General features: G+C 43.2%; 1 protein-coding gene and 1 pseudogene across 1 annotated transcript; one reads left to right on the top strand and one right to left on the bottom strand.

Annotated features, from left to right (window-relative positions):
- Positions 1-687: 687 nt before the first annotated feature.
- Positions 688-5720, bottom strand: LOC123104176 (G-type lectin S-receptor-like serine/threonine-protein kinase At4g03230). The gene is made up of 10 exons (XM_044525944.1): positions 4349-5720; positions 3774-4219; positions 3452-3547; positions 3257-3306; positions 3010-3071; positions 2830-2927; positions 2379-2637; positions 1922-2264; positions 1715-1841; positions 688-1194 (listed from the first exon to the last, which is right to left on the bottom strand). Exons 2-10 carry the CDS (start codon positions 4185-4187, stop codon positions 952-954), a joined length of 1692 nt encoding a protein of 563 aa, XP_044381879.1. The 5' UTR covers positions 4188-4219; positions 4349-5720; the 3' UTR covers positions 688-951.
- Positions 5721-5775: 55 nt separating this feature from the next.
- Positions 5776-12989, top strand: LOC123104168 (putative disease resistance protein RGA4; annotated as a pseudogene).
- The last annotated feature ends 1879 nt before the right edge of the window (positions 12990-14868 follow it).

Raw genomic sequence — 14868 nt, forward strand, 5'->3', positions numbered from 1 at the left:
GCGTGTGGAGGTGTGTCTCCGGCGGATCTATGTCTGATGGATTTACTCGGATCTCATCGTTGTTCGTCTACGTTCGTGTGTCTTTGGATTGGATCCTTCCGATCTACGTTATTCTTCATAGGCGGCGGTTGCTGTTCTGGTGCGCTGGTCCTATGAGGCCTTAGCACAACGACTTCCTGGCTGTCTACTACAGCAAGTTGTGTCCAACTCAGGCGATGGAGGGACGATGACGACGGCGCGCCTTCGGCTCGCTTCTGCCATGATTGAAGATGAATAGATCGGAAGTATTTTCACAAAAATAAAATAAAATAAAATAGTTATTATTGTTCCCTATGATAAATGTGCCAAACCAAGATGTATATATGTATGTAACCCTGTTTATGAGGTACCCTATCTTTTGAACTAAATAATCATATATATTTGAGCGAAATTATCAATGTTTAGCTTGGAGTTTTACAATTAGGCGCAAATCTGAAGATAAAGTAATTCTTATACTACAAGAGAAAACATGTGTCTTTATTGTATTTAAGCGTATCCAGTAATTAATATAAAACATGCCTAAGATAAGTTCCTTCAAATATAATAAACAGGGGTCTCACATAGGCTGGATATATGAACTCTTTTCGGTCGGTTATATTATCATCCTGACATAACCCTTTCAATTAATAAAAAACACATTTACGAAAATAAATCTCAAAACATGGCAACCTTGACAAAGCATTAATAGCAAGACGAACTGATGCATACAAATGAAAACTCATCAAACTTTAATACAACCGAAAAACTCATTTGTGCTAGCCCTTGCAGGTGCATTGGTTGGTGACTATTTATATAGAAATTTGAATTGGAGAATGATCTCGTCTTACAACCAAACTAGCAGCATTCTATTTAATGCATCACAAACCTATTGCGCACTTCTCCAGGATCCAAACCACATCACAATCTGGGAGATCATGCCTTGCCTTTCTTCTTAAATGACGAAGCCTTATTCCCCGTTGGGGGCTTCCGGAGCAGTTCCTTGCCGTCTAGCAAGTCAATAACATCCGACATGGTGGGTCTTTCAGTCCGCTCCTTCGCGGTGCACTGCAGTCCGATGTCCATGCATCTTTTTATCTCCTTTAGCTCGGACTCATTACGCGATGAAGGATCTAATAAGCTGTCCATGTTGTCTTCCCCTTTAATTGCATTTGGAATCTGAGAAAAATGACATCATAATTGACAAGTTTAGTTGTTCTAGTTATCCGGTAATCGGCCAAAAATGCATGCCAGCATCCAGAATGTGTGGAGAATATCTGGTGCACCCTGTGCATGGATCTCCCGTAGCACATTTTAAAATGTTCGAAAAATTGTGAAAAAATCAGCACATCCACACAACATTAATGTATGTTGTCACAAAATAACAAATCAAAATTTGAAACATAGTTTGGAAAAATAAAAATGGCAAATCAATACTACATAGTGCATAACATAAGTTGAGCTTTTGATTTGGCCCATTGTCATATTAATGTCAAATTTGCCATTCTGTATCTGGAGAAATGTTTCGATTTTTGATACCAAATTTTGTAACAGCATGCATTGATGTTGTGTCCATGTGCTTTTTTTTTCAGTTTTCTTTCAAACATTTTAAAATGTGTTACAACATCCGGTTACCGCTAGCACTAAAAGGGTGGGTGCACCAGATATATTCCCCCAGAATGTGCTCAATAAATCTTACCCAATCAGTTGAATCTTGCAGAAGTCCTGACTTGCTAATGGTATGGAGGAGGAGAATGCCGAAGCTGAACACATCATGTTTAAATGAAAAAATACCATCTGCGATGTATTCCGGAGGTAAGTAGCCCCTGAAACGGAAATAAAGATCTCAGTAACATTGAGAAGAAGGAAACAAGAAATACTATCTACATATAACTGCAGCTCTTACAGTGTTCCCGCCAACTCTTGCGTCACATTCTCAGCGACATCTTCATCCTTTTGATTCAGTATTTTAGATATCCCAAAGTCACAAATCTTAGGATTCATGTTGGAATCCAAGAGGATGTTGTCTGGTTTCAGATCCCAATGGACAGCCCCTTTGCTGTTGGCTGGTTTCAGTATTTTAGACCTCTCAAAGTCACAAATCTTAGGATTCATGTTGGAATCCAAGAGGATGTTGGCTGGTTTCAGATCCAAATGGACAACCCCTTTGGTGTGGATGTGAGCTACGCCCTGTGCAATCCCTCGAATGATACGAAATGCGGAGGTCCAGTCCAGCTGCTGCGATGACCCTGCGAGAGTGCAACCAAACAACAAATTAAGTAAGAAGAAATTTCATCCGAAGGTAAATTAATTGTCACCAATATATATTACTCCACTATAAATTTAAATGGAAAAGAGCATGCCATCGATAATATCGGACAAGCTTCCGTTGGGCATGTACTCTTCCACCACCAACATATGACGCCTTTCAGCAGCCACACATTTGCCTTCGATTGGAACCATTTGAATCTTTGTTTCGTGGCAATATCCCAGAAATTTAACTACATTCTCGTGCTGTTGTAGCACTGAGAAAACTTCAGCATAACGCACTACATTTCCATCTTCTGAAGCATCCACACAGAAACTCTTGATGGCAACCTCTGCTCCGTTGGCCAATACACCCTGAAAAGAGGACACACATGGTACATACACAACATTTAGTTGGCTATATTAGTTGACTCTGGTATATATCCGAATTTAACTTAAACTAGCTAGCCTTTATTATTAACGATTAGTTCTGTTATGTTTATATCATATGATATGTGCCGGAAAAAGGAAATCATGGCAAACGAAGCCCACATGGATTGAGAGTACCTTGTAAACGATAGCAGAACCACCTTTGCCAATCACATGTTGATTTGAAAAGTTTTTTGTAATTGCCTTCAGTTCAGATGAACTGAAATTTCTGAATTCTGCCATGAAACAACACATAAGTGCATACAGAGAATGTTACTAATATTCTAAAAAAGGTAGTTGTAGGAGGTATGATCTTACGTGATATAGTATCCTCCAAGCTTCCTGCTGGAAAACTTTCTTCCTCGCCATGAATTTCAGACCTACCATGGTAGTGCGAATGCTTTCTTTATTGGGATAAAATAAACAGTACAATGCCCTTTTTGTATTTCCATGTCACGTGATTTTTCGAAAAAAAACGTGATTTTTTGTAATGGTTTTTCTGATCAAGTTTTGAAGAGTTGTCAGTGAGATATATCCATGGAAAGAATGCATTGCCAAATCAGACCTTGTAACATCGTTTGGGTAACTGGCATTTTCGTCCTCCACCTGATCTCCCTGAAATAGACGAGTAAATTATCCCGTTATGATACAAAAACTGAAGCTTTTGTTCATCTAAATCTGAAAAAACTGATGCAGAGGCCAGGGTTTTCCCCTTTCCAAAAAACTATCTAAAAAAACTGAAACTTAATTTCAGCAATACCTCAGCAATACGAATATCTGTGTCCTGGCATACCAAACGGCTACCAACCACCTGCATTTCCTGCTCTCCTTGCATCGACAGAACTTTGACATATTTCTGTATCCAAGAAAGAAACAGTCTATGTGTTAAAATGATGAATAAAAATGTGGGTTATCTGCAAACTGAATTTGATCAACTCCTAAACTAAAAATCTACATTCATTAATTATTCAAACCAAATATTTCCTAGATTTAGGCAATGACATGCGTTTCATATGTGAGCGATTTAAACATGAATTAGTGATACCCCCTTCTACCAGTACTAGTAAGAATAGAGTTGATACCTTTGCATTCACTGCCGGGTCTCTAATCAGTGCTTCGGTGATAATGACAGTCTGCTGGGCGCAGTTGCCGAAGTTGGCAATGTGCATATGATCCATCATCTCGTCCTTGACCTCACGCAGCTGTTTGGATACGTTCCCGGCCCTGAGGAAGAGCCACACTTTGTTCTTGGTCTGGCAGGCCTTGACGAGCTTGAGGGCCTGAAGGAACGTCTCCTCGAGGTCGTTGAGCGCATCAATCATGGTTTTCTCGCTGGCGACATCGGTGCTGCTGAGGCGTTCCACGATTGCGCGAAGCCTTTTCACGCGCATTGCGATCTTCTTGCAGTCCTCCTTGTTCTGGTAAGCCGTCTCCACCAGCTCCTGTATCTGCAGCGCGATTTTGACGATTTGGCCGACGCTGCCCACTAGATCCATCTAGCTTACCCAAGAGGAGTACAATCTACAAGCTACAGGTGGAATGAAGGATGAATACACATGAAATAACTTGTAAGCTGATCGATGGTGAACTGGAGTTAGACCCTTTGTGATTTTCTAGCTTTCAGATATAACAATCAAATTAAGCAAAGCACACCAACCTGCTTCTAGCTAGCTTCTTGCTGGCTTCTCCTCCTTGGGCTTCGCTCCCAGCCGGACTCTTGCCTCCCCTCCAGAGCAACCCAGCGAATCCTTACTGGCAGCAAGTCTGTGTACTTTGTATAGCAATGGACCTGCTACAGCTCAAGTATTCCCAGTACTACTTGTGTGTGTAAGTGTAAGAATACTTAAACCCAGTTAAGAATAAATGACAGCCTGGGTCAAGCTAGGTACACCCAGTTTGAAACGGTGTCAGTCTATTTTAAAAACCCGGTGCCAATCCTATTTAAGAAAATGGTGTCAGCCTTTCATTTGTTTTCCTAGGGGAGCGCATCTTGTGTCTATCTACAGCACTACACAACACACAAAGTGTCTCGGTCCGGGTGCGGCGACGACGACCGGCCGGAGATAAAGTGGGGATGTATTTTCGTTGTTTTGTTTGCCATTGGAGCCGATCAAGATCTACGCGTTTACCTAGAGTCAGGTCTCCGAGACATGCATCTTAGGGTAAGCCTAAGACACAATTTTTTTTCTCAAATAAGCTGCCTCCTACCTAGATTATTTTATAAGTCACTTCTATATGTTGAAACTCGCCCACAGTATCGATCACATAAACGTGCACAAACACACGCGCACAAAAACTTTGGCTAAAGGTACGTCTCGTACCCTAAATTTTCTCCTTATTTTTCTCCTTTTCTTCACGGTACAGTATTGGAACCCTATGTGTATGCTACCAGTGAGACACGGACCGATTCAAACAACCTAGACGTGCTAAACACAATCTGAACATGATCCAACTCCAACTTCTATCTACATTGTAGACTCAAATACTTGGTACCACTACTAACATATGTTTTGGATTATTCCAACACTATATTTGTTGGGATTCTGTTTAGTAGTACTACTACTATCATATGTTTAGTACTACTACTATCAATACTTATATAGTACACATAAACATTATAGCTCACCAAGGTCCTTTTGCTGCAATAGACATGGCAAACCTTCAAGTTCCTTTGGAAACATTATCAAAGCCCTTCTATCTTATCATCCCTTTGCCACCGGCACCTTCACATGGCCTCAACCTCCCTTTATGGGATTCCGTTGTCTCGTGCTGCATGCTTCAAGTTGATGTAGTATAAAATCATGGAAACGTCTTGGATACCTCCTCGGGCCTGCATCTATTTTTTTTCCTTTATTGCAGCGGACACGATCCAGTCCAACGGAACCTAGGAGTATTTTCATTGTCACAAAGCAAAACTACCTAGGATTATTTTTCAGGGGAAAAAAAGAGTCTACATAGCTTGGCTTTCACTATAAAACCAGCCCTCAGGACCTCTTCCAGAGCACACTTGTCCACAAGCCCCCACAACTAAAACTCCAACCACACAAACAAACAATCCCTGCGCCTTGCTCACTGCCGGAGAAGATGGCGAGGGCTGTTGGCACGGCCCAGTTGCACCTCGGCAGGGTGCTCACGAAGCTGTCGGATGAGCGGGTGGCCTCCTATGTGGCCAGCTCCGAGCTCAGCCTCGACTCCCAGAAGATCAAAGATGACCTGGTGCACACAAACAGTCTGCTGCAGCAGGCCCAGGGGAGGGGCACCACCAGCGACATTCCTGGCCTCAAGGGCTTGCTGGAAAACCTGAGCAAGAAGGGTGGTGAGGCTGAGCAGTTGCTCAGCACCCTCCAGTACTTCATGATCCGGGACCAGCATAACGGAACCCAGCTAGTCAAGCCAGATCTGGGCGCTTGCCTCAAGGTCAACAAGGGTCATCCTCGTCACACTATTGGTAATTGTCTTCCATTCATTTTTCGTCCATGTATCAGTAGCCCACAAGACGGAACCGAGTCTGATGACCGCGACCATGTTGATGAGTTGCCATTTGATAGTGTGTCCATATCCATCAAAATCAAGTCGGTGTTAGAGGAGACACACTCCATATGTAGGAGTGTCTCCGACTTGTTCATGTTGATTCCGAACCATAGCAGCAGCACTATGGCAGCCACAACTGTCACCCGCACACGGGCAATTACAGGATCAACAATTGCATATGATAAATTGTATGGTAGGGCTGCCATTTATGAGCATTCCATAGATTTCATCACTAGTCGCGATGAAACACTTTCCGTTCTCCCTGTAGTTGGGCCAGGGGGAATTGGAAAAACAACTTTCACCCAACATCTGTATAATGATGCAAGGATTGCAGGACACTTTACTGTCAGGGTCTGCTTATGTGTATCCACCAGTTTCGATGTGCTTAAGCTCACCCGGCAGATCCTTAGATGCATAATTGCAACTGAAAAGGAAGTAAGTAGCAGTGTTGCAACTGAAATAACCAATCTAGACCAGCTTCAGATTTCCATTGCACAGAGACTAGAATCCAAAAGATTTTTGATTGTCTTGGATGATGTCTGGAGGTGCAACAGTGAATACGAGTGGAATACCCTACTAGCTCCATTCACAAAAGGACAAACTAAAGGCAGCATCATTCTTGTCACAACTCGGTTCCCATCTATAGCACACCTGGTGAAAACAGTTGATCCAGTAGAGCTGTGTGGTTTGGAACCTGATGAGTTCTTCACATTCTTTGTAGAATGTATATTTGGTGACCTCGATAAACCTGAGAATTACGAATATGAGTTATATCATATGGCCAGAGAAATTGCAGAGAAGTTAAAGGGTTCGCCGTTAGCAGCCAAAACAGTTGGTCGACTATTAAGGACAGATCTAACTTTGGAACACTGGATGAGGGTTATTGAAAGCAATGAATGGCAAAATAATAAGGACGCTAATGATATTATGCCAGCTTTGTACCTTAGCTACGATTACCTTCCTTTCCTCCTGCAAAAATGTTTTTCCTATTTTGCTCTTTTTCCTGAAGATTATAGGTTTACTCTTTCAGAAATTAATCGCCTTTGGATTGCAGTAGGCATCATAGACTCTAGTCATCCAGGAAATAATAATTGCTTAGAAGAACTAGTGGACCGTGGATTTCTCAGGAGGGAAGATGGTTTGTTTGGTGAAAACTATGTAATGAATGGTTTAACGCATGAATTATCTCTAAAGGTTTCAGCACAAGAATGCGTCAATATATCTTCTTCATCTTTTAGTGTTGACTGCATCCCACAATCTATTCGGCATTTGTCTATCACCATACAAAATATGTATGATGAGAATTTTCGGGAAGAAATGAGTAAACTTAAAAGTTGGATATACATTGCAAATTTACGCACTTTGATGGTTTTTAGTGAACATGAAGAGATAAATACTGATATTTTAAAAGATACGTTCGAGGAAGTAAATAGTTTGCATGTCCTGTTTATAGTAGTGAAATCCCTAGATGATTTGCCCCAAAATTTCTCAAAGCTTATCCACCTCCAGTACCTTAAACTTGGATCACCTTATGGTAGAGAAATAACTTTACCAAGCACACTATCTAGATTTTATCACTTGAAATTCTTAGACCTAGAAGATTGGCATGGTAGTTCTAATTTGCCTAAAGATATTAACCACCTTGTGAATTTGCAAGACTTCATTGCTAAGAAAGAACTCCACTCCAGTGTTCCTGAGGTTGGAAAGATGAAGTGTCTACGGGAACTAAAAGAATTCTGTGTTAAGAAAGAGAGTGTTGGATTTGAATTAAGAGAGCTGGGGGAATTGGCAGAGCTTGGGGGAGAACTCAGAATATGTAATCTCCAAAAGGTAGCAACCAAAGAAGAAGCTAGTGAAGCCAAACTGATGTCGAAAAGGAATCTGAAGAAGTTGACATTGGTTTGGGGCAGAAAACAACCGAATATAGACAGTGATGTTCTTGATGGTCTTCAACCACATCCTGATCTTAGAGAGCTTTGCATTGCAAATCATGGTGGTGCTGCTGGTCCCAGTTGGCTGTGTGTTGACATCTTGCTGAAACAGCTGGGGGCTCTCCATCTTGAAGGGTTGTCTTGGGACACTCTTCCACCTTTTGGGTAGCTATCACACCTCACCAAACTCATTCTGAAGAGCATTTCTGGAGTGCATCAGTTGGAAATCCAGGACATCACGTCGCTGGAGTCATTGATGATATGTAGATGTGGCAGCCTCTTATCTGGGTGTTCCATTGAAGAAGCAGGAGGAGGAACTGGGACAATGAAGCCTTTCCCTGCTTCCCTCAAGAAGCTTGCCATTTCATCAGAGTCAAGCATACAGTCAATGGCTCTGCTCTCGAACCTCACGTCTCTCACCCATCTGACACTGCAAGATTGTGTCAAGTTAACATTGGATGGATTCAATCCTCTCATCACAGTCAATCTCAAGGTATTGGTGGTATTTAACTGCAGATGGGACAGAAGTTGTCCCGAATCTGTAGCAGCGGATCTGCTGTCCGAGGTGGCAAGTAGCACAGCAATGCCTGCACGTTCCTTCCGATTGGAACAGCTCAAGGTGGACAGCATCTCGGCAGTGCTTGTCGCTCCCATCTGCAACCTCGTCGCTTCTACCCTCCACACCTTGATATTCTGCCATGATCACCGGGCCAAAAGCTTCACGGAAGAGCAAGAGAAGGTGCTTCAGCTCCTCACCTCCCTCCGACACCTCGGATTTGATGGTTGTGGGGCTCTGCAGTCCCTCCCGCGGGGTCTGAGTCGCATTTCTTCTCTGGAGAACTTAGAGGTCCTTTGGTGTCCAGAAATCCAATCATTACCCAAGGAGGGCTTCCCTGTTTCACTGCGAAACCTACGCATAAGGCCTTGCAGCACCGAGGTTAAGGAGCAAATTGAGAAACACAGAAGAACAAGCCCAGGTTTATCTGTACGATACGAGTAACCCGAGGTAACACTGTTGACTCCCTCTTTTTTTTTCCTTTTCGGAAGTGAAGCTTGCTTCTTCACCCTATTCCTGCTTTATCTTAACTTCTGAAATCTTACAGGCTTGTCATGTGTACAGAAGTTGCGATGTGTACAGAAGTTGTGAAGGCTGTCAGGCACCACGAATCTGCATTTGCACACAAATCAGCTGGTTAGTGCATAGAAGTCCCACTTCTGCTCCTTCATTTATAGTGATTTTCTGTGTCTACAAAAATTACAGGGATAGTATTAATTAATTCTTATGCAGCTTACCATTTTCTAACAAGAAGAATTATTCATTTCTTCGACAGACTTTGTAGCTCTTGTTCAGTTGCAGACTACAGCGCATTCTAAATTTGAAGACTAAGGTGACACCAGATGGACCTAGAGGTGAATATCTCTTCTATTTTGAAATTTTAACCTTTTCCAAAGAATCTCATCAAGTAACGAATTTGCAAGTGTGTGGAAAACTTAAGGCAGTATCTTCTTTCAGGACGGGAAGCAGACCTTATGAATAATGGAACATTTGGGACCACAGATGTGACCAACTCTCCATTCTGCAGTGTTGGTAGCTTTCTGACCACACCAGTGTTACAAGCTTTTTGTTTGAAAATTAATGTGCTTGCTTCTTTATGCTCCTATGCTGACTTTTCGATCGCTTCTGAATTCTGACAGGGCTGCTATGGGCACTACAACAACAATGTGCACATAAGTCATGGATTCTATTCATCCGCCTTATTCTCTACAGCCCTCTTTCTCTGCATTTAGGCTTGAATTTGATGATTGATACCATCACCATCATGGTGCATAGTATGTATGCAAAACATTCTTATCATGCTTCAGCTCTTAATGTCAAACAAGTTGGAGGTACGAGACACTAACTTGAACTAGAATGATAGCATTATTTACATGGTACTTTTCAGCAAAATGACTTCAGTAGTAAACACGAGAATATCTTCAGCAGATTCTTTTTCTAAAACAGGAATTGAGGCCAGGATCATGGAAATACTTTCGTGTTTTGTCACAATACAATCTTCAACAGTAAAACCGCAACAGCCAATACAGTTGGCACTATTCACCGTCAAGCACAGAAGCAGAGGTGTTGTACTGTTCCACTACGGTATTTTCTTTACTTTAGAACCAATTTCCAATTTTTTTGTTATCCCTTAGAATGTTCTTATTTCCATCAAATGAGTGCCTTTGTCTAACAGTATCAGGTCTTGTTTTTTCCAGTCCCTGCGGGAGGATCAACCACACCTGAACATTCTGAATCATAGAATGGCATCCTGCTTGTCCAGGCTGCTTCTAATTAAGCATTGCTTGACGCAAAATTTTGCCATATTGTGAGCACATAGAAGTTCAAGCACCTTGCATTTGTATCAGAGAAGATATCTAGCTGGTGGTGAATTTCTCAGGATGGTGTAAAGGTAATCCATGTTGCTGTCCTGAAATTATTCCAGCATTTGAGATACATCCTATACAAGTGTCAGTTAATGCATTTACAGTCCATTCATGGTTCCTGTTTTTGCTTGACTACAGAAGGACAGAGATACTATATAGTTCTGTGAAGCTTCCCTTTTCTAACAAGAAGTATTAATTTCTTCAACAGGCTTGGTAGCTTTCTGTTCTGTCTTGGACTACAGCATCCTTAATTTCAGAATGGCGTATTACAGTGTGCATGGAACAGATGGATGCTAAATTTGAAGGCTAAGGTGACACCAGATGGACCTAGTTCTTTAACAGAGTGATACCAATGTAATTGTTTTACTGTGAATATTTTTCTGCATTCGTGTTAATTACACTCTCTACAAGCATAGCTGAGTTGTTTGAACCTGGGATTTCTTGGGTCTCATACCAAATTGTTCTTGTAGGATTAAAGTGGATGCTTTCTCCTGCTACAGAAGATATGTTCCGCCAGTAGGCAATGCGAAAGTATGTATTAAGTGGCAGCTATCTTCTCAGAAGTTCTGCCGCCACTTGTTGGCATTGATTTGAAAAGGTTCAGAGAACTTCACCTTACTGTTACGCCTATCAGGAGTGGCGATCTTTAAGATTGTACGATTCTCCACATGTTCTGAAGATCAGAACGGTATCCAGTTCTGCTTTTGTGACTCCAATCTGCAGGTATGTATGGTTTTCACTTGATCATTAGCTTCCTGAATATGCTTTTGTTGTTTGGCACTGATCTTTTTGTGCCATAATATGGCAGTGATCGTCCTTCAGGTGTTCCTTTCAGTTTGCTCCATGTCGACAAACACCTACACAGAGGACTCCTGTTGGTGTTTGCACCTTCCCATGTGCACATATCCGGGCTCCTGCTCACGCTTACAAAACCAAGAAAGATCCTCATCCCTGGTACAATCCAATCATGCTATCCGAATTACAGAAATATAAATAATCCAATGTAGCTTCCTTTTCTAACAAGAACTATTGATGTCTTCGACAGCTTGGCAGCTTTCTGTTCTGTCCTGGACTACAGTACCCTTACTTTCAGAATGGTGTATTACACAGGATGGTGAATATCTATTCTATTTTCTGAACTTAACTTTCGGTTGCATGACTCATGGTGAATATCTATTCTACAGCACCCTTTCTTTAAGGCCGTACATTCAGTATTCTTCTTTCAGAACTGGAAGCAGACCTTTCACTTTGTGAAACAAACACGGAACATGCGATGACGGCAGATACAACCTACTCCCAGTTTCTGCGATGTTAGTAATCCAGCTTTTTGGTTGACAAATAATGTGCTTGCTTCTGTATGCTCCTGTGCCTACTTTCTTAACACATCTGAATCCTGACAGGGGCACCATGCACTGCTATTATCCTTCTGCGTTTTGTCGCGTGCATATCTTCAGGAGCTAATCGGAACAAGTCAATACAGTTGGCATCATTCACACCGCAACCTGAAGCCGCAGATATATAGCAGAGAAGCTATATTAGCTAATGGTGTATTTCTTTTACAGGGTGCTACAAATGTAACTCTTCTATCCTGAGATTATTTCTGCATTCGTGTTAATTAGCCTCTCTACAGTCCTTACCCAAGTTATTTGAACCTTGGATTTCTTTGGTTTCTTACTGAATTATTCTTGTAGGATTAAAGCGGATGGTTCCTGAAACTATGGGCGTCCAGCCCCCCTGCTACATAATATATGTTCCACATGCCACCAGCAGGCAACATCTACTACAGAAGTATGTATCGAGTTGCAGCTATCTTCTCAGAAATTCTGCCACGACTTTTTGGAATATTGGTTTCACTGGCCACCATTTAAAAAGCTTAGAAAAATCAATCATTAAATCAAGCGCATCTACCAGGAAGTCTGCGGGTACGTATGGTTTTGGAGTGACCATTAGCTTCCTGAACATGCTTTAGTTGTTTGTCACTGACTTCCTATGCCATATGGCTATGATCGTCCTTCAGGTGCTCCTTTCAGTTTGCCCCTGTCAACAAACCCCTAGACAGAGGGAAAGGATGATTCAAAAGTGTATCATGACTGTCATCGACAGTCGGTGGCACAGTCCACGCTCAATGTTGTCTTGTTTTGTTCGCCGCCGAGCCAGTTGAGCACAGACAGTTGGCGTGATCTGTTGTCGCTGTAGGAGCTTCCTCAGCCATCTTGACCAGGTGATGGTGATGCATTCAGCAGAGCAGGGAGGCGTAGATAAAAATCCCCAAGGGCGCAATGTTCACGATGTGTTGATGTTCCCCCACTTATTTCTAGTCAAATTTGGTTGCGCTTTGTTCTGTATTCAAGAATTAGTGAATAATGTAATCGGTGATTTGGGTGGGAGAAATTGTAAGGGTCACTCATTTGATTATTATTACTCTAGCATCAGACGGCCGGCTGATATCCCTAGACAGCTAGGATTTCTTAAAGTTGCAAACTGAGCCGATATACACGGGTCTCTTATGCTTTGTGCCAAATCTCTTTTTTATCCAATATAGTACAGGTAATTTTCGGTTCCAAATCTCAGGCGATGCTAATACGTACTGGAGATGAATCAATGTTTGTTAGGTTGGAGGCCGGCCTGACCTGAGACTGTGAGAAGCTGCAGGAGCGCTGCTTGGTTCCAGATCTGCCCGGTGCCGGCAGCCAAGAGCTGGGCGCCGTATAGCCCGGCACGCAGAGCCGCCGGACCTCGCCATCACCGGCCGCCTCCATCCCCTTTGACCCGACGGCGGCCTCATCCCCGGAGATCCCTCCCCCGCAGCCGCGACTAGAAAAAAAAATATGGATGCCTTTGAGCGCAGCCTTGGGCCGGTCGCGCGCCCACGCGCACATTAAAAAAAATAAGCAATGTCATGACCAACAAACCAAAATGCATGGTTCTAACAAAAAAAACATTATTCCAGCAAAGAAATGCATGGTTCCAGCAACAAAAAATGGATCGCCGCTGTTGAATCGCAGCAAAAAATCTGGTCTGTCCCAGCAAAGAAAAAGGGTCACCGAAGCCGGTCCCAACACCGCTAACAGTGTCAGCGGTTGCCGGTAGTACCTGCCGTCTCTAGGTTCCTGACTTGCCGGTTCCAGCATCGGGGGGGGGGGGGGGGGGGGGGGGGGGGGGGTCCTCTGGCCGCTAAAGACCCGTTACCGTCACGCCAAGGTGGTTGGACTGCCGTGGAAACACTCTAGTCACCGCACCAACATCCTGCTCTGGAAGCTGAGAAGTACCTTGGTGGCCACAATGGTCATGCGCTAGCTCCTCGTCGTACTCCGCCATGGGGAAAGCCTCAAGAAACGAACTTTCGCATGCCACCGCCTAGTGATAGACGGAGGTGTGTTTTCTTTTGGGGGAAAGGGGTGATGGGGAAGAAGAGAGAGATAATGTAGACGGGCGAAAGGATAAGGTAACATAAGGCTTCCACGAGTGGGACCTACTGGACGTGTGGCCGGCTGAAATTCTAGCCGGTCGGCCGGTGTTAATCGTTTCCCTTTATCTTTCATTTCCTTGTTTCTGGCAAGTGTCACTTCTCTTATAGAAACAATATACTTTTTAAGAAAAATACATCAACTTTAATATTTGTTTATTTATAAATATATCGTTCTTCGTGTGGCACCATGTGTTCTTTGACCTAAACTCACGTGGTTTCCTAGCCATGCATGCGATCTGTTCAAAAAAAAAGGAAGGGTAATAGTACTATGTAGACTCAGGTTTAATAGGTACTCCCGCCGTACAGAAATATAAGAGCATTTATATCACTTCGGAGTAGAATTTTTGTCAATTCGCTTGGTAACCACTTCTCCTTGAGGCGGCTAGAGAGACGCTTTCGTTTTTCCTGCAGCCGCCAGCAGAACCATGCATTCGCTCCCCCAATGACGGCCGCTCGGGGAGGGGTGGAGTGGGGGAACCCGAGATCTTTTGCTCCGGTGTGCATATATGTTGTGGATATGGGTGTGTCGCGCCATCGTTCTGGAAGAGGTGACAACGCCGTTCTAGCGATGTGTGTTCCCGAGCTCTTGCCTTCTTCCGGCGGGGTCATGGGGCTCGCGGAGGCAGATTCCTTGGCCAGGAAGCGCGGCGGTGGTGGTGGTCGGTAAAGGATTCTGACTCCGGGCTTCTTCCCCACTTCATCAACGCGGGCTCCGTTGCCTGTGAGAAGCATTCAGGATTTGCATGTGTTTGTGGTGGTCCAGATGCAGCGACGTCTCCTTCTTTGGGATGACGGTCCTTCGAGGCCGGCTCGAGGACTTCTTGT

This window comes from Triticum aestivum, chromosome 1B, assembly GCF_018294505.1.
Source record: "Triticum aestivum cultivar Chinese Spring chromosome 1B, IWGSC CS RefSeq v2.1, whole genome shotgun sequence".
NCBI classification, from domain to species: Eukaryota; Viridiplantae; Streptophyta; class Magnoliopsida; order Poales; family Poaceae; genus Triticum; species Triticum aestivum.